This window comes from Mastigoproctus giganteus, chromosome 3 (genome assembly GCF_048544385.1).
Source record: "Mastigoproctus giganteus isolate SK-2022 chromosome 3, ASM4854438v1, whole genome shotgun sequence".
Taxonomy (NCBI): domain Eukaryota; kingdom Metazoa; phylum Arthropoda; class Arachnida; order Uropygi; family Thelyphonidae; genus Mastigoproctus; species Mastigoproctus giganteus.
In genome coordinates this window covers 246,993,242-247,017,059 of record NC_143577.1, presented here as the reverse complement: position 1 = coordinate 247,017,059, position 23,818 = coordinate 246,993,242, and the positions used below count along the sequence as shown (strand labels likewise).

At 36.5% G+C, this 23,818-nt stretch overlaps 1 protein-coding gene across 2 annotated transcripts in view; it reads right to left on the bottom strand.

Moving 5' to 3' along the window:
* Window positions 1-23,818, bottom strand: part of LOC150089004 (protein spinster homolog 1-like) — a 134,419-nt gene that overhangs the window by 78,734 nt on the left and 31,867 nt on the right. For both annotated transcript variants that reach the window (XM_090370995.1, XM_090370994.1), the window contains exons 4-9: window positions 22,943-23,009; window positions 13,335-13,471; window positions 10,549-10,677; window positions 9,062-9,257; window positions 6,163-6,228; window positions 3,937-4,035 (exon numbers count right to left, since the gene is read on the bottom strand). In XM_090370995.1, coding sequence (XP_090227121.1) covers window positions 3,937-4,035; window positions 6,163-6,228; window positions 9,062-9,257; window positions 10,549-10,677; window positions 13,335-13,471; window positions 22,943-23,009 — 694 coding nt within the window. The remainder of the gene's footprint in view (window positions 1-3,936; window positions 4,036-6,162; window positions 6,229-9,061; window positions 9,258-10,548; window positions 10,678-13,334; window positions 13,472-22,942; window positions 23,010-23,818) is intronic.

The following is a 23,818-nucleotide window of genomic DNA, read 5'->3' as shown; positions in this document are numbered from 1 at the left end:
CAATCCAAGCATGGTACTAGGTATATAGGTTCTAATACCTCTCTTGTTTGGGGTTTTCATTAAAAAAAAAAATTATTTTTCAATTTTTGTTTTATGGGTTCACATACCACCTGGTCAGTTAGGAGTACCAGCAGTGGTATATGTAACACAGGTTGAGAACTAATGCACTAGTGAATCCTGTGGGACTCAAATCATGATTCCAGTTCAGAGCACTAGCTTTGAACTTGCATCCTCTACAGTTTAACCAACCTTTTGTCCACCACAGTATCTTCCTACTAGTGGCACCATTGTGGTAATTTATATATATATATATTTAAAAAAGCCATCTCAGATGGTATCAAAAGCTTACTAAAGTGAAAATATACTTTTTTTTTTCAAACGAAAACTCCAAACGAGAGTTATTTGGACCTATAGTACTTATTACTGTGCATGGATTGGAGGTTGAGAAGACATTTAACATTAGACTAACTCCTGTAGACTGTAAATTTCAGGAAATAGGTATGAAGGAAGGTTGTTCCAGAAAACAGCAGTTGAATGAATAAATGAGTTCTGTGAGTTAAGTTGGACAGTAAATGGATGGCACAGGATTGGACTGTTTTGAAAAAGAAAGCGGGAATTATAGAAGCCAATTCAGAAGAACAGTGCCCATGGAAGTATCTGTAGAAAAGGCATGCAACAGAAACAGTAAGTCTATGAGAAAGAGTAGAGACTGTTAGAAATGAGTCATTAATTAACCTATTGCCCCAGATGCGGGAACAATATTCCATGGTAGTGCGGATTTGCGATTTGTACAGAGTGAACAGCTGTTTGGAAGAAAAGAAACGCTGAGAGCAAAAGAGAATTTTTTAGATGCAGAGGAAGCAATATTTGTAATATGCTTGTGCCAAGAGAGATTAAAACTCAGGGTAATCCCCAAAAGAGATATCATTTTGCCTAGAAATTGGAGTGAAACCAAAGATAAGAATAGGAGCAGAATAATCCTTTTTGCGAGATAAGACAGGAATGAATTTTAGAAGGATTGAAATCAACTAAGTTATCTTTGCCCCAATGGAGATTTACCTGAAGATTGGTAGTGGCAGGAATTGGTAGTGGATATTCGAGAAGTTGAAGCTGATTGAGTAGGGCGAACTTTCTCAAACTGGAAAGTGGAATGCAATGTGCTATCCTCAAGAAAACTATGGATAGGATTTCCGGTCAATCGAAGGTCATTAATATACAAGAGGAAAAGAGCAGGAGCAAGAACCGAACCTTGGGTGACACCAGCATTAGTGGAGAAGTTAGAAGACAGAGAGCCACCTACGATCACCCTCAGTGAGCAGTCAGAGAAAAAACTGGATAACTAATTACAAAACAGTTGGCAAATCATAAGATGGAAGCTTGTTTAGAAGACCTCTATGCCAAACACGACTGAAAGCCTTAGAGATGTCAAAAGCAACTGCTTGTGTTTCACCGAACTTTTCCACTGAATTTGTCCATATATATATATATATATATATATATATATATGGATAAATATAAAGCCAGAATATCACCAGTGGATCGACACTGACTGAATCGATACTGCCAATTGTTGATCAGACAGAAGGTTTCTAGGTAGTTTAAGGTTGGTGATTAATTGATTTTTCTTTACTTTAGAAAGAATAGAAGTAATTGCAATGAGACGATAATTGGATGGGATGAATTTGTCACCCTTTTTAGAAACTGGCTGGATATGAGCAAATTTCCAAGCAGAAGGAAAAACACCTTTGGAATAAGGAAGTGAAAAAAGGCAGCAAAGAAGAGGTGTAAGTTCAGGAGCACAGGTTTTGAGAACAAGTGAAGAAATAAAATCAGGACCTGGAGCATACTTAGCATCAAGATTCATCAAAATCCTTCTGACATCCTTTTGATGGAAGACCACAGGAGGAATTGAATGGAGCATGTTGGGAATGATGGGAGTTGCTTTACCAAAATCATTAATGCACGAGTTGGAAGAAAAATAGGAAGCTAGCAGGTCAGTTTTATCCTTGGCAATAGAACCATCTGATTTTGACAGAGGTGGGAGCAGAGATGGGTAAAAGTTGTGGCCAATAGCTTTGGCAAGAGATCAGAATCCTTGGCTACCATTAGGGCAAGAAGCTAGTTTTCTACTCTTTGCCTGTTCAAAATCTAGTCTGGACTGATTAATAACTGCTTTATAATTGTGAGCTTTGGTGTAGGCAGAAAATGAAACAAGTGAATTATGACATGCAACGTTCTTCTCTTGAACAGCCTTAGCACATTTATTGGAAAACCAAGGTTTAGATAAAGGACAAGTTTAAAGTGGTGTGGAATAAAGGATTTCATTCCTACAAGAATAATTTCGCTGACACGATCTGAGCAAACGTTGACATCAGAAGTTTTGAAACAGTAATGCGACCAAGGAAAAGAAAACTCAGGTTATTCCATTTTGCATTCTTGTAATGCCAAACAACACGAGGTTGGAAATAGCCATGAGATAATGGCTCCATCGGAAAAGAGATAATAACCAAGTTGTGATCTGAAATGACTAAAGGACCACTAACATCGACCGTTTACTTAGGATTGTTTGTGAGAAAAAGATCATGTTGGCTGTATAGTTAGGATTATCCAGTATTCTGGTAGGTAAATGAACAATCTGTGTGCGGTCAGTAATTGCAAAAGCCTCAGCATCTCTGAGATTCTGTCAGAAAAAGTAGATGGGGTTTGGCAGACTAAGTGGAAACGGACATCATCGCGATTAGAACTGAGACCACATAAATTTGTGAAATGAACTAGGAAGTGTTTGGGAGGTTTAGATCTTTTCACAGATAAGCTTGCTCTATTAGTTTGACAATTCATGGTATATTCTACAGTAAGAAAGAGTGGGGGGGGGGGAACATGCTGTATGAAGTAATGAAATTTTTGGATATGGCATACACATGGTAAGAATATACCCAGATCCTTGACATAACGTGGCCCCGACAATGCCCCCTGCATACACACTACTCGGACTCCCTCCAGTCATTATCTGGCAGAGTAGTGGTAGCAAGATTATGCACTAGCTTATCCAGAAGCCTCCTAGAAGGTTACCAATAGGTTCGGTCCAGTGTACTAACTAGTGGCCGGCCTACGAACTGTTTTAGAGCTGTACCTTCGAAATGTAAGGAAATTTGGATCTCCCCTATTTAAAGTAATACCATAAAAAAAAAAAAAAAAAAACACACCACTTTGTATGAAACCACTAACACATTATATTCACTACTTGCTAAACATTCTTTACCACTCTAGCAGGCATTCTGTTTGACAATACAAGAAGAAGAGAAGAGGTTAAATTTAAATATTAGCATGCCACCAACAAGATCTCCAATTTCAATTTGCATCACTGATTATTTATTATTATTTTTTCTTAACTGGAGAAATGTAGCCATAAAAAGTTGATTTCCCTATATTGGTATAACAATTGTGCCACATACCTGCTTGTGTATTATTCTCCCCATAGTATTTGTTTAGTCTTAGATTTCTCATAATACATTTTAGAAATGTTGTGATCAATAAATTTTTTTTTGTTAAAAAGGATGCTTTTAACAAGGGATGTTTGTTCTTATTATCCAATAGTGTCAGAATAAATAATAATTCTAACCTGGACCACCCTGAACTATTGCTAGCCATTTTTTCCCAGAAATATTCAGTGGAGAATGCCATGCAACAAACTGCTTTTGGCAGGCCTACTAGGGAGTTAATGTAGAAATTCTCAATATCAGTTGAATCCTTTATAAAAAAATTAGATCAACTACATTTTATCCTGCCTATTCTCTGGATTCTCCAGTATGAGAAAAACATGCCTATAAGTCCTAATATCTGTCCACATGGAAAATTAATGACATATTCATACCTGCTTACCTATTCCATTTGTTTGCACAACTTATCAAAGTAATATTACAAAACAAGGAAACTTACAGCACCAATAAGATAGGGACTACATGCATCTCCAAAAGCATGAGAGAGCAAAATCTGTAATGCTGCAGCCAGTGAGCGCCTGGTTGGAATCACCACATACTATAGAGAGAGAGAGAGGGTGGGGAAAAAAAAAAAAAAAAAATTTTAGACTGACTACCAAAAATTAAACTTCATGTTTATATTATATCCCTGCATGTAAATAAAATAATCTAAACAGAAATAACAGTTATTGTTATGAGTAAAAAACCAAAATGGTTAAGATTAAAATAAATATAAATTTTGAGCAGCTAATAGGAATTGAACAGGAAAAATAAATTTCAGAAAAGCCAATGGAAATGCTTCATTTGCATTAGATCTTCTGAAATTGAACTGCATGCTAAAGTTTATAATTGAAATAGGCAACCTATATCCTATATAAATTCCTATCCCACACACAACTATAACAAATGAGAAGTAATTTCAACTCATTTTTTCACCAATTATATACACTCAGTGCGAATTGTAACCACCTACCTAATACTGTTGGGCTACTGTTCGCACAGATAACAGCTGTGTTCACCTAGGCGCTGACCCCATGGATCTGTAACCATGCTGCCTGCAAGGCTTTCCAGTGTTGGAATAGATGATTGCTGCATGTCCAAATGCCACACTTCCTATTCTAGAATATCCCACAGGTGTTCAATTCGACTGAGATCAGTAGAATCTGAAGGCCAATCAAGATGGGTGATATCTTCACTGAGTTCCTCAAACTACTTGTGCACAATGTGGGCATGACGACATTACACATGACACCTCTTATGAGTTGCCAGTAGACCTCAACAGTGAAACGTTGGTCAATATGCACCAGGGGTTCTAGTTCTTTCCAGCAAAAGATGTCCCATATTAAGCAACTGCCACCACCACTTTTCTGGATAGTGGGCTCCATGCACAAGAGATACATGGACTTGTGTTGTTTGTGCCACACATGCGAAGGCACCTCTCAGCATGTTGAACTAGGTATTTGGAATCGTCTGACCAGCACATTCGTTTCCAGTACTCTAGTCTAGTGTACAACCAAAGTGGAATCACGGCATTCACTGTGAATGAGGCTTAGCAGTAAGGAGAGGATATCTCTTGAGTTGTTTGTTGTGACATCTGAGTGTGCGACACATCGCTTGGGATATTGTTCTTGCATTCTCCATATTGTATTGAGATGTCAACTGTTGCCTGGTGACCTGCTGTTGAGCCTGTACAACACTGTCCTTTTTCTCACAATGAACATCCACTTTGTGCAATCCTTTACAGTTCTGCTGGCAGGAAGTTGTTTCACCCATTTGATACCATTCTGTGTACACAGTGGGCTGTGAGCAACAGACAAGACATGCTGTTTCTGCCATGGAAACACCTGACACACAAGCTTCTGAAATCGTGCCCTTTTGAAATTCTGTTATAGCTTTACTATGTCCCATAACTGCTACTCTATCACTTGGACTTGCACAACCAGATGCAAATTACCACTGATCTAGTGTAGAAAGCTGTTTTGCTTTTTATACTGCAAGCTATGCAACATAGTCCATTACAGATGGGGTCGTCAGAATTCAATGATCACTTAGTTTACGTGGAACAATAACAAGAATTATCTTTATATAATTCAGTTAGAAGTCATGGTCTCATTTTATAACTAAGAAAACTACACAATGTAGTTTTAATACATCCAATCACATGGCTGGATCAAATAATCAACAGAGAACAATAAAAATATATTTTTTTCAGTGGCAAGTGCTGAGTTCATCCTTTAGAATCTAGTGAACATTTCTGCCACTTGCGACTTTTTTTTTTTTTTTTTTGTAGCAAATGGTCAATGGCTTTCTCCAGGGAAGTGGTATCAATTGCTAAGTGAACATCTTGTATTTTGCATTACATGTGCATCATAATTATGCAGTTAGTTGTGATATCCCTATTGCAGTTATTTTTGTGATGGAATCTTTAAAAATTCTTTGCATTAAGGGTCACTGAATGTGTCAGTGAGAAATATTAAAAAAATTTGTCCTGCAATTCCAAAGCAGTCAAAACTAAAAAAAACACCAATACATATCAAAGAATGGGAAAATCTTAAGCAATAAAACTGATGATTAATTAAAATTTGGTATAGAAAATAACTAAATTTCAGTTTATTTAATAAATTAAATAATCTCAAAATAATCATATGTAAAATAATTTCCTCACAGTGCTATTTACTATACTTACCAAAAGCATATCTGCCACAATTGGCCAATTTGTACAAAGGAAGACCTCTCCAAAAAATATTAGAGCCTATAAGCATGGAAAGAAATATAAATTATTTTGAATATAAATCAACAAGAATTGCAAAATTAAAATATATAAATTGACAATCACTTATTAATAGTATCGGCAAAAATTTCAGTACTTAGTATTAGTAATGGCCACATGGTGCAAGGAATCCTATGGCTTATGCTGCACCAGCCAAAAATAAAATAAAAATAAAAAAAGAACAAAAAAAAATAAAAATAAAATTATAAGAATAAAATAAGGAAATAACAATAATAATAATTAATAAAAAAGAGAAAAGGAAATGGACAACCTAAGCGTTTCCCTCCTCCCATAGGTAATTATCCAGCTGACCTTTGAATTTCCCCAAACTGTCAGCCTCTACCACCCATGTAGGCAACTTATTCCAGTAATTTATAACTCGCTGGCTAAAATAAAACCACCTGCAATCCAGTCTAAACATCTCTCCCCGCAACTTGAAATTATGGCCACTTGTTCTAGAATCATTTATAACCGTGAAAATTCCGTCCTCCATTTTGCTTATGCCTCTCAGAGCCTTAAACACCTCAATCAAGTCTCCTCTAAGGAGCCCTAGTTTCCAAGCTCTGCAATCCACATATTCGAAGTCTTTCCTCATATGGACGCCCTTTTGCCGATCTCACCAGGTGAGTTACCCATCTCTAGACCCTTTCAAGGAGCACAATGTCTTTCTTTAGGTATGGTCTCCATACCTGAACACAGTATTCCAAGTGTGTTCTAATAATAGCCTTATACAATGGGATTATGACATCTCTATCTCTACTAGTAATTGTTTGATACATTGTACTTAAAGTGAATACATAGATTACCCACAATGAGGGGGGGGGGAAGAGTGTTTACAAACATCCAGGAAAATTCATAACTATGAGAACGATAGAGTTTTAGCACATATTTTGAGACAATTAGTTAGCTGTCTCAAAGTATGTGCTAAAATTAAATACTGTTGATTCTGGTTATTTGGGCTACCAGTTAATCGGGGCAGCCATTTATTTGGGGCAAATCTTAAAGAACAGAACTCAATCGAGAAAATAGCCAGGGTTTACTTCGCTTAATTGGGATAACATGCAGTTTAATCAGGGCACCCGAGATTACCCTACGATTGTCTCCGACCATACCAAATGGTTTGGTTGGATTTCTGGAGATCATAACCTTAAAACAATAAAAACAATTAGCAGTCCCCTGTTTATTGGGCTTTTCTGTTAGTGCAATCTATTATAAACAGATAGTAAACTCGAACTTATTGAATTTGCAATAATACGATAGCTGGAATTCTGTGAATTTATGTTATAGTGAAATGTGTTTCCCCTTCCACGAAATCTTCAATCATATAAAAAACAGATTTTCAGAATCTTCTCTTCATTCCTATTTTTTAAGCCTCTTAACTTGTTACTCCATTCTCCCTTGCGAGTATCATGTTACTTGAGATTTATGAGCGTACTGTGTTCTTTGTTATTGATTGCTTATCTTTTTTACTGTTTTAAATTTTAACCCCCACCCACAAATGTTAGTGAACAGAAGTATCAACTAGTTAGTATGTACATATTAATTAAGTTATGCATGTAAGTGTAAATTTTTTTATTTTGCTAACCGGTGGAAAATATTCTTCTGATTTTCACGTATCATTTAATTTTTTAATTGGTAAGGTAATAAAGTGTAAATTTGTGCTTGCTGTTTTTTACTTTTATAGCCTGTGGATAATTTTCTTCCTATTTTTGCTAATTAGAATTGCTGTTTAATAGAAACAAAATTCAATTCAAACATGATCACAATGACTGGCGCTTGCTACATATTGTATAGTGAACGGTACTTTACTATGGTGAGTCCATCATAACGTGATTTGATCGTGCAGAAAAATCAATCGTAAAGCGGGGGGCCCATTGTATTTTTAACTGTTTATGTGAAACTTTGCATAATTGGGGCAGCCGCTTAACCAGGCCAAAATGCACTAGTCCCGATGTGTCCCAAATAACCGAAATCTACTGTAATTAGACACTATTAATTTTTTGATAAACGGACAACTGAAGTCGCCTCAGCTTTAAAATATTTTTAAAAATCTTATAGATCAATAGGCTTCTTAAAATTTCAAACTTTTAATTATGATGAGCTCGATGCACTAATATCAACAATACAAAACGTTTTCTTGGAGAGTGCCCCAATACTAATTTGTTTTTTTTTATTTGTGGACCAACACATTAATCCCTTTTGAGAACAGCGGTAAATATGAATTTTAGTTTTCCTTCCTTATTGGTTTGACTTTCAATCTACAGCATTAACAGTTTTGTTAAATAAAATTAAAATTTGTAAGTCTAATGCAAAACAAGAATTAAAAATTACAGAATTTAAACACAAGTTCAGCAAAGAAAGAGGAAAAGAAATAATTTAGGTTATTTCACTTTGCACTCTTGTAAAGTCGAATGACAGGAAGCTGACAAGAGCTTTGGGAGATGGGCTCCAGAGGACAACTAACATTAATTATACTCTGATATGTTGTCAATGAGGCAAAGGAAAAAAAAAAAAGTGTTAGCTGTATTGCTAGGATTGTCTGGTACCCTAGCAGGATAATGGATAATTTGCAAAATTCATCAACAACATTAAATGTCACCTACATCCACACAACTATAAAATTGAAGCAAGCAAGAGTTGTGAAATTAAAATCAAGAAATTCTCTCCTAAATAACTACTCTTATACCACGTAGGTGTTTTAGTTAGTTTATTTAGCCTACTGACTAAATGTATTATATGATTTCATCAATTTGATTTTTGTCTCTAATAATCACAATAAACAATAATATGAACATCAATATACACATTTACTCACCCAAGATGCATCAATATTCTTATCTGCAATAATACATCCTATATATAATGCTGGAACACTTGTAAGCACACCCAATGCACATACTAAAGGATCAGCACGTGCATTATATTTTCGATAGTATTGAGCAGATGCCGAACCAATAATAACTCCAGTAATACCAGCAATGCAAGTTATTATTCCAAAGACAACTGCAACTCTGCAGAAAAGAAAAGAGCCAGTATGTTATACAAAATAATCAAAACTTATTAAACAAAAATTGTAAGATATTGGAAAGCCTAATCCTTTCCAAGTATAAGGACTTATAAAAAATATTTCTACAATACAGAATCTAATCTGAATTACAAGAATTGTAATTCAAAATTCTTCTAAACTTCTAAAAGAACTTATTCTTTTAGAAGAAATGGACGTGCTATCACTTACTTGCTTAACCTAAAGCAGTACAAAAGTGTTATAATTACATTGATGCATGGTCTGAAAGGCTGCAAATTTTTTTATTTCTGGAAAAAAAAAAAAAAAGGCTAATTGCCCTCAGCAGTTATATAACTTAGTACGAAGTTATTTTTCACAAATTAAAATACTGATGAAATCAATTTGTGTGTAGAGTGGAAGGTTACTCAATTGAGCCTCAAGGCTTGATTTTGAGACTGTTAATGTGGAAATATGGTATTAAGGGAATGGTTAGCACAATCTTTAGACAGGAGTAGACTTATTGCATATGCTGTTGATTAAACTATATTAATTGAAGATAATTTCCAAAGGGTTTTAGCTAGTCTTCTGCCAAGTGTGTATTAAAGGATCTGTATACATGGACTCTTCAGAACAAGCTTACCATTAGTTCTAGCATTAGTAGAGGCATTTGATGCAAGAAAGCAAGCTTATGCAGCATCAGCCAAAAAAAAAAAAAAAAACCCCACTTCCACTTCACCCCTCTGTTCATTCAAAATACCTGTCCAGCTGAGCCTTAAACTTATTTAGGCTATCAACCTCCACCACAAGGGATGGAAGTCTGTTCCACCAACCAACCACCCGCTGGCTAAAGGCAAATTTCCACACGTCTATCCTACATCTGTCTTTCCTCAATTTGAATTTATGCCCTCTCAGGTGATTTTTCTGAGCTAGAGGAAGAATCCCATCAGCATTGAGCATGCTTAAACCATTCAAGGCTTAAGGGGGGAGGGAGGGAGAGAGAGAGAGAGAGAGAGAGAGAGAGAGAGAGAGAGAGAGAGAGATTTTTGTATAATACATTTTTTTAAAAATGGTTCTGTGTCACTGACACAGAACCATTCTAGCATAATAGTGCAAATTGAATTGGAAGAATGCTAAAATCCATGCTAATCTAATTTTGATAGATACCTTAAATTTTTTTTTTGTTTATTAATAGGAGTTATAAATATAATTTTAGTTATGGTCAATGCTATAATCCGTTACATGCTATCCGTTTGCAAATTCAGTACAAAAAGAAAAAAATGTTAATCTTATATACTTACGATTTATCATCGGATGGGTGGCCCAACTTTTCCATGGCATATGTCATATAAGTTGCAGCCCACCATGCCATAGCTCCTGTGGCAAAAGAAACACATGTAAATCCTAGTGTAGACAACACAAATGAACGACTGTGAGAGGAAAAAGAAAAAAAAAAAAGTGGTTATCTTCAGGATTATGTTGTGAAAATTAACATTTTTATACTACATACTGATACATCATGCAAGTTCATATTTGGCAAGGTATGAATGCTGCGGCTGCCTGTCTCCCTAACAAATTAACAATTAAAGTAAATTAACGAAAACTAATACTCAACAGCCACCTCAAGTAGTGCAAAAGCACAATTCTATACATAAGGAGATACACCCGCAACGACAACAACCAAAGAGGAATCGCAAAGTTTTTTTTTAAACCCCAAACATGGAAGATATCACAACCTATAGTACATTGTACCATGCACACACTGAAGTCTGAGAAGACAGAATATACATGTTAACATTTTTCAGAAGTAGAAGTAGAAGGGATAAACAAGAAAGAGAAAAGTTTGTTGTGCAAGTTTGAGTTGGACAGTGAATAGTTGATACAAGTGTTCAGACTGGTTTGGAAAAGATGGAATTATAGATAGTAATTCAGATAAAGAGTGCTGAAGTGTTCATAGAAAAGTTATTTAGCAGAAACTGAAAGTGACAGTTCACTTTTGAGAGAGAGAGAGAGAGAGAGAGAGATCTATGAGACAAAGTGGAGACCTCATAGGAGATACAAAAGATATATAAAAAAAGCTATCTATTGAGTAGTCTAGAAGCCTGAGAGAGCTTTTTGGAGCACTATGCCGATCTCCACTGAGTTTGTTGCCATACTCTCAATCTACCAAGCACACCCAGCATAGCAGGAAATAAGAATCATCGGAAAAGGCAACTTTTTCCAGTTGTCAACGGTCCAATGATGCTGCTCAGATGCAAACTTTAGGGTGAGCATGGGCACCTACTCTGAGGGTCCATTCAGAGGACAGTTTGTTGGATCATAGCATTGGAAACATCACTGGCTGTTCCCTGGCTGAATTGTATGGGCCATTGTTCCACCATCTTTTATCGGCTTGCATGTGGCAGTACAAGCCTACATTCACTACAGCCATCGATGAGGTAAGGTCATTTGCCTGGAGAATGCTGCTTTCTCCACCATTTGTCCATTCTTGGAACACTTTAATTACTTCACTCTGCAAACAGCCCACAAGATCTCTAGTTTCTGTAAAACTGCCATCCTTCAACCAGTACCTGATCATCACTCCTTTCCAAAGTCATTCGGATCAAGTCTTTGTTCCCACATCAATCAAGTACTTCGTAGACCACATGCTACGAACCTGCAGTACCATACTTACTGGTTCTCACTGCAACATGTATGTCATCAAGTGAGGGAGGAATGGTAGATTGCTAAAACACAGGGGGGTGTCCTAATGTTTTCAGTGGACAGCAAAAAATCCTGCAATAAGCTTAAAACTCATTTGTCCATAAGGTGCTGGCTGGAGAAGAAACCCAAAAGAACATGAAATACAAAAGTGCATCCTAAAGATATTTGTTTCCCCCCACTCCATTAACTCATTAGTAAGATTATTATAATGATCTGATTACATAATTTATCATGTTAACACAAAGTAGAACCATAAAACAATGATTAAATTTATAACATAAATTTATTGATATGCACATCAGTGAATATCAATAAATTTATTTCCTTCGAAATGTTGTAACAAAATACTCAGACCATCCATCATTATTATAATGTTTTTTCCTAACTTTTTAGTAGGCATGCCAAAAAATAAAAATAAAGCAAGCACATTTTTTTCTGGGATAAAACCAGGAAACTTTTTTTTTTAAATGGCTATTACTTCTCCGATTTAAACAACATAATTCATGATGCACACTGAAATTGAAATATCTCACACTTCTAAATAAAACACAGGGGGAAAAAAAAAAAAAAAAAAAAAAAAATTTATACTGACAATTCTAATACCTAATAACTTTAATGTTTAAATTTCTGGTTAATAAAAATCATGCCAAGTTGAATTAATGCCATCAATGCTGGAAAATACTTCTTTCTCAGCACTTGCCTTTGTTTCCAATTTTTGACTGAAATGAATTGGTTCATAGAGTACAGTTGGCATTTTCAGTGACTTGATTTTTTAAATGGCTAACAAATCCAATTTCATGCTTCACTGAATCTTAGCTGAGCAAGTAGATATACACCTAGGTTTAAAAATTACCTCAACTGTTCAACAATAAATTGGTAATTTGAGCTCAGTTATACATAAAACTCTGCACAGCTTCTGCAGTTCTACCACAGTTTATTCCTTCAAGAAGGTTGTCCCCACCACCATCTTTCAACAACTTATAAATTTTGGATTTTGCACATACCAATAAATTCTTTTTTTGCACGTCTGTTATGTTGCATACTTTGCTCACTGATTGTAACCATGCTATTGGTATTTAAAACAAAATTCACACGTGCCCGTTTCGAATACTGGATTCTTTGATTCCAATATTTGAAAGAATTCCTGGATTCCTTTACATCATGTCGGTGCAAATGGGAGAGGATTTCTAATATTTTGTTCAAGTGGTGTATTCTGCACTTTTTATGGGAGAAAAGCAGGTGAACATTATTAGACACGATGCCACAATCATTGTGTACAGCTAGTATTTTCATTGGCACTATTCTTTATTGCACTATTTTAATAACGAAAATAAAAATTAACTAATACATACTATTTGTAAAATGGATTATGAAAATCACATACTTGTTTGCCAAATCTTTAATATCTTGAATGACACTAGTCTTACTCATAATAACACCTCCCTCTGCTTCACCTCTTCGTGGCTCTCTTAGCACAGTAACAGTTAAAATGACAGAGATAAAACCAAGAGCTGGAGTTACCTAAATTTCAAATAAGAATTTAAATATTTAAAAAAACACTAGATTTGGTAAAACATTTTTTAAAATTAAAAAAATAATAATGAAAAAAAAAAAAAAAAAACTGATCTGTGGAGTGACCAAAAAAGTAGTTGTCATACTCTTATCTTCTATACAGGAATGCCCACGAACATAGCATATGCCTGCTCACTAAAGCAGAAAACTTGTAAGGTCATTATGAAGAATCTCAAGGTAGAGGCACCCAAATTCAGGTTCAGCTTACTTCACCAATATGGAGAGGGACTGCCAATAAGAGGAGTACACTTTGTTGGCAGAAATCCTTCTCTAAATCCATATGTTAAATGTCCTCTTCTCTGATTGAATTTTTTCAAGTGAAGAAAAAAAAGATATATATTGCAGTTCACATCCTGAAAATATGTTCAGGGTAAAGAGAAATCTACATTTTACCCTTGAGTTGAAATAGAACCAGTCAAATATGGTGCTGTGGACAGGTATGATTGCCAAGTCTGTCAAGATTTCTTAAGCCAGTCAATGCTGAAACTTATGATTGCAGGAATGGCAAATGTTCTTGCTAACCACCAGATCAAATGTGTGTGTGTGTGTGTGCGCGCGCGCGCACACACACACACACACACACACACACACACACACACACACACGCATCCAGCAACATATTTTATGCAGTTAAGGAAGAGGCCTTCACCTGAAAAAAATCTAAATTCCATAGGGGATGTCAAAGAGTACAGAAATGCATCTAGGTTCTGGTGGAACACAATACTCACATGGATATACTTGATACACAGGGAAGATTACATTTTGGCCACTCTGTTTAACAACAATAAATTAAAAATATATTTTTTCTTGCAATTCTGTTGTGAATATAATGCACACAAGCATGCATCCATTTGGCAGTATTCTGCAATAACTGCTTTGTATTTTACTCAGACTCATGACAAAAAATATTGCTATGATAAACAATCCACCCAAAGCTGAGTGTTTCCCCTCCCCTTTTTACTACTCCTTCAGACTGAATGCCAGATAAGTTAGAAATAATTAAATATTGTACAATTTTTAATGCTATTTGAGACTACTATCATTATTAGCATTAGCATTAGTAGAGGCATTTGATGCAAGAAAGCAAGCTAATGCAGCATCAGCCAAAAAAAAAAAAAAAAAAAAACCCCACTTCCACTTCACCCCTCTGTTCGTTCAAAATACCTGTCCAGCTGAGCCTTAAACTTATTTAGGCTATCAACCTCCACCACAAGGGATGGAAGTCTGTTCCACCAACCAACCACCCGCTGGCTAAAGGCAAATTTCCGCACGTCTATCCTACATCTGTCTTTCCTCAATTTGAATTTATGCCCTCTCAGATGATTTTTCTGAGCTAGAGGAAGAATTCCATCAGCATTGAGCATGCTTAAACCATTCAAGGCTTTATACACCTCTATCAGATCACCTCGCTGGTGCCTAGTCTCCAGACACTGTAATTTGCAAAACTTAAGCCTTTCTTCGTAAGAGCACCCCTTTGTTCCATTCACTAATCTTGTTGCCCTTCTCTGTACTCGTTCCAGCAGCTCTACATCCTTCTTGAAATGAGGCCTCCAGACCTGTATACAGTACTCTAGGTGTGGCCTGACCATTGCCTTATACAATGGAATAATCACCTCCTTATCCCTGCTGGAAAAATTCCTGTATATCATTGACAATACTCCATGAGCTACTCTTGCAGCCCGTCTGCACTGCTCAGAGAACTTCATATCTGCCTGCACAACCACCCCCAAGTCCCTTTCATTCTCTACCACTGTCAGTGTAGTACCACAGAGTTGATACGTTGCTCTGGGGTTGCTGTTTCCCATGTGTAGTACTTTACATTTGTCAATGTTAAACTTCATTTGCCACCTCTCAGCCCATCTGCTCAACCTTTCCAGATCCTGTTGCAGCAGCATAGTGTCAGTAGTGTCCTTGACAACCCTGCCAACCTTTGTATCGTCTGCAAACTTGGACATTAAGCCCGATATACCATCATCAATATCATTTATAAATACAGAAAACAATAATGGACCCAACACTGAGCCCTGAGGGACTCCACTAATAACATCAGTCCACGATGAGCAGTGTCCATTGATTACCACTCTCTGTCTTCTCCCCCTCAACCACCCCTTTATCCATAGCAGCAATTTGCCTCCAATGTCACACTGCTCCAATTTGTGTAGCAGTCTTCCATGTGCAACAGTATCAAAAGCCTTTCTAAGATCCAAGTATATAATATCAAAGTTATTCCCTGCATCCAGTTCTTTTGTGACTGCATCATAGTATCCAATCAAGTTGGTCAGGCAAGACTTCCCCTTAACAAAACCATGCTGTGTCTGAGCTATAACTGAAGTCTTGTCTAAATGATCCTGCAGTGCTTCTTTAACCAGTGCCTCCATTAATTTTCCTGGAACAGAAGTTAAGCTCACAGGTCTATAATTACTTGTGTCAGCCTTTGATCCTCCTTTGTGAATTGGGGTCACATTTGCACATTTCCAGTCTATGGGTACCTCCCCTGAGTCCAAGGAAGCTCTCATAATTATGGCTAAGGGTTTGCTTACTTCCTTTGCTGCCTCCTTTAATATAACTGGATAGATCCCATCCACCCCGGGTGCCTTTCTTGTGTTTATCTTCAACAGTTTCTCCTCCACTTTACTCTCAGTTATTTCAAGATTCTGTAGCTTACTGCTAGAGTTGAATAGACCTCTGGCATTCCCCTCGCTGAATAACTCCTCATGTGTGAATGTCGATGCAAAATATTCATTTAGTTTGTTAGCTACCTGAGCAGGATCATCAACACTTGACCCATCAATATCAAGTGGACCAATCTGATTCATCCCCTTCCTTCTAGAGTTTACATAAGTAAAGAACTCTTTGCTGTTTTTCTTTGCATCCCTTGCCAAGGATTTCTCGTAATCTGCCTTCGCCTGCCTAACCTCCTTTGTAACTTGGTTGCATATCAACTTGTATCTATCATAGGCTTCTGTGTCATGTGTTAATTTGTATGTATCCCATGCATTTTTCTTCTCTGCCATATGCCTCATTAGTTCATCTGACATCCATTTTGGCCTAAACCTTGAACAATATTTCTTAGTTGGTATGTAAAGCCTAGTAGCTTCCAAGATAAGTTCTTTGAATGCTTCCCATTTTGAATTTGCTGTTGGTAACATCATCAGTTGGTCCCACTGTATAGAATTTAAATACTGTCTCAGTCCATCGTAGTCGCCTTTACGGAAGCAATAACCCTTCCCTTTACCCCTAATGGTAGTTACCTCTTTGAGTAAATCCCACTTCAGCACACTGTGATCACTGCCACCTAGTGGTTCATTTATCTGCAGATTCTTAATGCATGAAGAATCACTGCTGATAATCAAATCAAGAGTATTACTCCCTCTAGTTGCCTCCCGAACATGCTGATGTAGAAAACAATCATCCAATAAATCCACAAAAGTCCTGCTAGTGTGTGAGTAACCAGCCCCCAAATTCCAGTCAATATCTGGGAAATTAAAATCTCCCATTATAAGACACTCTGATTTACTGGCCCACTCTATTTCCCTGTACAGTTCCTTATTATACTCATCAGAGTCATTAGGCCTATAGCACACTCCTACTCTCAATTTTGATCTCCCAATGTTTATGTCACACCAAACTGACTCCACACTGCACTGTCCAGCGATGTCGACTGGCTTCACTTCCTTTGGTTTTTATGTGTTTCTTAACTAATAGCATAACCCCTCCTCCCTTCCTATCCTGTCTATCCTTTCTGTAGACGTTGTACTCCCCAAATTGCAGTTCTGCATCCCTTATATCTGTGTGACACCACGTCTCTGATATCCCAACAATATCTGCCTTCGATGTTTTGAGCAATACCTCAAATTCATCAAATTTATTTACTAAACTCCTAGCATTGGTGTACACGCAAGTATACCTGCACCTGTTTCTATTCTTAGCTACCCTAACACAACCCATGTGTTTACTTGTACCGCAATGGCTCCCAGCAGTCTCTGAAATACCATGCATCTTGTTTTTCAGGCTTCTGCTCATTCTAATAGAAGCAGTGCAAGAATCTCTTTCACCTCTGCCAGTGGCTACTGTCAATCTATTGGTCTTTGTCTCCCCCCAAGCTAGCAGTTTTCCGACCCACCTAACACTGCCTCGATAGCATCAGCAAATATTCTTGCACCCTTTCTATTCAAGTGTATCCCATCCCTGTAGAAGCAATCTCTCCTGTTAACAAGTACAGTCCAGGCTGAAAAAAATTCTACCCCTTGAGCCTTGCACAATCTTTCCAGGGCCGAATTGATCGACAAGGCTCTCATCATATACTCCCTCCTATCGTGTCTGGGCAGAATTGCAGACACTTTCAAATTCAACCCTAATTCTCGGCTTTTGTTCAACAGTGACCTGTACTTGTTAAGTAATTCTGCCGGTCTCCTACTCTTAATATTATTAGTGCCAACGTGTACAACTATATCACCTTTTGTGCCCTTAAAAGATGATATTCGCTCTACAACGTCATCAACCTTTGCCCCTGGCAGACATACCCTGGTCCTGTTCCACCTATCTTTTTTACAAAGCATGTTCCCCGTTTCCCTGACAATAGAGTCGCCAACAACTACTAGTTCCTTCGGGACTAGCGCATTCTGCCTTAGGGGTTGTCTCTGTGTCACGCGATGCCCAAGTGCAAGCTCTGGCGTTGATGTGGGCAGCTGAGAGCTTGATGGGCCCCTCAATTTAGTTTCTTCGAGGGCATCCACCCTGTCCTTCAAGCTCTCATACAGGCCCACAAGAACGCCGAGTTGTTGCCTGATATCGATACACTCCTTGCATCGTGCACACACAAAGACATCCCCCTTGGCAGTATCATGTCCCGTACCCAATTGCTCTGCAAACATCAAGCCAACAGTGCATTTTATAAGGATGTGAGTCAGAGGACAACTGCCCCCCTCAGTTCTGCTCTGAGCCACAGCACTTCCATTAGCTTGAGCCTTTTGCTTTGCTGCTCTGGTCTGAGTCATGATTCTATTAATTTATTAATTAATTATGTTATGTTATTAATTATATTACGTTTGTAATCTAAGTCGTTATATGTATTTATTTAAACGTACAATTTAACTGCTAACGAAGTTCAACTAACGCTATCTAGTACGGTATCACAATGGCGGGAAAGTTACTAACGGTAACGGTAGTTACGAACACGTGGAAACCCTTACCGATACTTTTACAAGGCCGAGTAAAGAATAAATACACCAAATTAATCAAAAAATCACAAAATAATGTTATACTACTAAATTTAAATCAAAAGTTTTAGAAAAACAATAATTTCAAATCAATAAATAAGAAAAATCCACTTAGCGGCTTTGAACACGACCGTCACTAGTAGCCTCTAATAGCTGTTGCTGAAAAATGGAAAATACCTGGTAACAGAGTGTTATAAGAAGTTTACTTCACTTTTCAGACAGACAGGAGATTTGTGTATAATACATTTCTTTTTTTTAAAATGGTTCTGTGTCACTGATTCTGACATAGTGCAAACTGAATTGGAAAAAAACTAAAATCCATGCTAATGAATTTTCGAATAAGTAACACTTCTCTACCAGAGAAGCATTACTTATTCGAAGTAGTGCAATACTTAGGCAATTTGTTGTGATGGTATTCACAATATGACATACACATGCCACCACCAGCCAACACCCATTTACTGCCCAACTTCAAACTCACAGAACCAATTCTTCATCTTCCTCGTTTATTCATTCAACTGCTGTTTTCTGCCTTCCTTCATACGTATTTCTTGAAAATTACAGTCCACAGAAGTTCAAATTAATGTCAACAAATATCTTCTTTCATCTTCTCAACCTCCAACCCAAGCATGGTATAAGTACTATAGGTTCTAATACCTCTCGTGTTTGAGGTTTTCATAAAAAAATAAAACAATGCATGCATATTACCTGGGTAGTAGAAATGATGGAGATGCATTACCTATGCTTAAACAGCCTTTTCATGCTCTTTGACATTTAGTCAAGAAATATATTTAGAGATGTAAGTTTGTTCCAACCAAAAACCACCTGCTAGTAGAAAACAAACTTCTACACAGCTATCCTGCAACCATTCATACTCAATTTGAATTTATGCCCCCTTACTTGCTACTCTGAGCAATACGAAGAATGCCATCAATATTGAGCTTGCTCAATCCATTCAAAGCCTTAAATGCCTCGATCAGATCACCTCGCAGTTGCCTAGTCTGTAGACAGTGCAACTTACAGAAATGAAACCGACTTGGTAAGACCCTTTTGTTCATTTCACTAATCTCATTGCCCATTTTTACACCCATTCCAGTAGCTCTATGTCCTTCCTAAAATGGGATTTAAAGCTCTGTAAGCAGGACAAGATGATGCCCTAACCATTGCATGTACAATGGGATAATTATCTCCTTATCCCTCTTAATAAAGTTCCTGAATATCATTGACAAAGCCCCATGAGCTGTCCTGGTAGCTTGCCTGTGTGCACTACTCAAAGAACTTCATATCTGACTGTACAATTACCTCCAGGTCATTTTCATTTTTCGCTACCCTGAGTGCACTACCACGCAATTCATAGAGTAATGTAGTATTACTGCTATATGCAGTACTTTTCATTTTTTAATTTACACTTCAACTTCCATTTCCAGTTCCACTGCCTAATTTTTCTAGATCTTGTTGTAGTAGCTTACCCTAATCACTGTCATTAACCATCCTGCCAATCTTTGTATCATCTGCAAACAGACATTATGCCTGATATAACTTTCAATAACATTAATAAATATAGAAAATGTTATTTATTTAAATAACATTAATAAATATAGAAAACAACAATGGGCCAGCACTGAACCCGGGGAACCCACTGAAAACTAGTCCACAAAGAGCAGTGTCCATTAATAACCACTCTGTCTTCTCCCACTCAACCATCCCTGCATCTTGAGTACTGCATACATTTTAGGAAGGATGTAGACCTACTGAATATGTGCAGAGAACAGCAACAAAATTGGTAATGGGAACAAAAGGGTGATCTTACCAAAAAAGGCTTCAGTTATACAAATTGCAGTGTCTAGAGAGTAGACACTTGCAAGGTGATCTGATTGAAGTGTTTACGACTTTGAATGGACTGAGCAAGATCAATGCTGATGGCATTCTTCCTCTAGCCCACACTACACACAAGGGGGTATAATTCAAACTGAGGAAGGGTGGTTGCAGAATAGATGTGCTTAAAGTGAATAAATCAAGGAACTGGACAAATTATTGGAGGGCATGGACAGGCGACGTGGAAAGTTTTTGCTTTCTTGCATCATTTGCCACTACTAATACTACTCTGTGCTAACAATGTACTTGTGTGCCCTCACATCTGGCCAAGTATTCTGGGAAAACAAGACACGATGTATTTTGCACATTTCTAAAAAAGACAGGTGAAGATATTTTCCCGGCTATTTGACTTTGTATAATCTTTTGGAATGTAAAGTAAAATAATACACATGTTTCAAAGTAAAATAATACACATTATGTTTCATCTGAGAATCAGATGTTTAATCTTTTAATAAGAAAAAAAGATTTCCATTCCTTTAAATGCTTGTAAAAGAACAGCTCTAGAGAGAGATCTGTTGAAAAGGAATTTGAATTCAGTAGAGAATAAGTTCTCATTATTTGTCTATGCAAATATATACAATACAATTCAAAAGTAGTGCAGTGTGCACACATATAACAAACAACAAAATGGAAACTTTCACTAGATCAGAACAGTGTGCATTTTTCTATCTGAACAATCGAAGCCTGCAGTCCCAGTTCAAAGTTCTTGCACATGATATGGAAAACAACCCCCTAGCAGCCATTCCATGTATATCTGGCAAAGCAATTTTATTGAAAGAGGTTATTCTTTGCTACGTGCTAAAAACATTTGGAGGCTGTGTGTGATAAAACTGTGGGGAAAAAAAAAAAAAAGTGTTTGTAATCCTGGAAAATTTAAATCAAATATCAGAATATTCCAATACACTGGGACACTTGCAGTAACCAGCCTATTGAGAGGAGAATTTTGAGAAAAGAGGCAAGCATAAAACCAAACAAACCACAAATAAGTCATCACTGGCTGATGACATTTTAGTTTAAATGGTCATTAAATATTGTCGCACTAATCATTCCACTTTCAGTGATAAGTGCACTTTTGATTAGAATGTACCAGTTCATTCATAAATAAAACTAAATGTTAGAATCTGGGAAAACAAGAAATTACATGGCATGTAATATGTGTTTATCATTATTTTTATTTATTTATTTTTTTTTACACAACATTCTTAAGGTGATTGTGCTTTGAGCTCTCCCAATCAAAGGTTTAAGATCAATTTTTATTTGTTAAAATTTGAACCGTCACCAAGTTTAGATGTCTTGACACATTATAAAAATATCTTCCTGAAGATAACTGAGATAATCAAGATGTTGCATCACCTCATTTCTTTGTCACACCTGTGGATTCCTGGATACCAACTTTCCAAACTGATGGACATAACAGGGTGTGTTGATTCCACAGACAGTATGATTCCCCAGACCTCAACATTGTCAGCCCCCACCCCCGTTTCATTTCTTAATGAAATAATGGGGGGGGGGGACTGATCAGGGTCACCACTACCAAATTCATACAAAATGAAGAATAAAATGAGCTTAAAGCTTTGTGGGGGAGAAGCAGGAAATGATGATGACATGCAGTTTGAAATTTAATTAAAGTTAATTGAAAAATATACAATCTTATACGTGGTAAAAGAATGCAAGTTGCTCACTGAAATGCAAACATCTCAACACAAGATATTTTAGCAATTTTTCAGATTTAAACTAAAACCTTGTCTTCAGACCTAATAAAGTGCTGGTGTGGGCAAAAAAGCACAGGAGCAGTTCTTCTGCACTAACTGCTTTTTGCTTGCACTTTGATGCCCAAAGATCGGTTTTAGCCAAAATCTGAAACACTGCCAAAATATTCTGTATTAAATACATATTAAGATAATTACATTTCAATAAACAATTTATATAGCTTCACATGTGGTAAAGGAGTGCATTTTCAATGTTAAGAATCAGAGTGGGCATAACAGAATGTTGACCTTTGTTCAGAAGTATGGCTCTGAGACGTGTACACTGGGGTTCAAGCCCCTGACTGCTAAATACGGTCGATCTGCCAACCCACACTGGACCAGCGTGGCAGATTATGGTCCATTTCTCTCATCATGAATTGTTGAGGCTTCCATCCTGCAGTGGATTGATAATGGCTGCAGTTTACCTTTTTTTTTTATGCTTTGCCAAATTCAAAATAATGAATTATGGGTACAACTTTTTGTAACAAAAAAAATTAGAAAGAAATTAGAAAGAAGTGAATTCATTTTTTTTTAAATAATCATAATAATTTAAAAGTTTATCACAACTCCAGACTTACCCTTAATGCCCAGTACCAATGTCCAAACAATTTTTCCATCTCAGATCCTATAATATAACCTAGGCCACTACAGAAAGAGATCAGGAGAGGAGAAAAAGAAGCTAATTAACTATCTATAGAGAAGTATTTGGATAAATTTGGATTTAAGCTTATGGGATGGGAAGCATGACATAAAATAAGTCACTTGGGATAACAGCTATCACATAATCACAATATCTATAGTTATTGAGTTATGTTAATTTTTATCACTGCATTATAAGATGTTAAATCTTGATAAGTCTTTACATAAAAGATGCAATCTATTAGACAAAAAGTTTTCATATTCATAAATAAACAGAAATTAAACAATTTGTTATTGGCAATATATTAAATGGCAATATATTTTATAACTTCTCAATGCCACCATAAAGAGTACAAGAATCTTATGAAAGGGAAACACTAAGGACTATATTAAGATGTTAGATGTTGCATTCTACAAGTTATCAATGAAAAACACACTAGATTGTAGGTTTTCAAAACAGGTTCTGTATAACCCCAGCATTCTGGGAGAGTTTGTTAGGACTACTATCATGTTTAATAAGGATTTTTGGTAAAATTCCTTATTGTTTAAAATTTTATTTTAATAAATTAAAATTTAAAAATATATTTCAATTCAATTAAAATTTTGATAAACTGCAAATTATCCAAGAATTAGGACTGTGGGATACTGCAAAAAAGGATCCCAAAGGTTCAGCAAATTTTCCATTAATTTTTTTATCAGCAATTTTAATTTATTATTAATGATTAAAATTTTTAAGGACAGTAAAACTTGGATACTTCTAATTTGAAATTCTTCAAAATCTGAATTATCTAAGATTCACATTATTAATTTTTTTT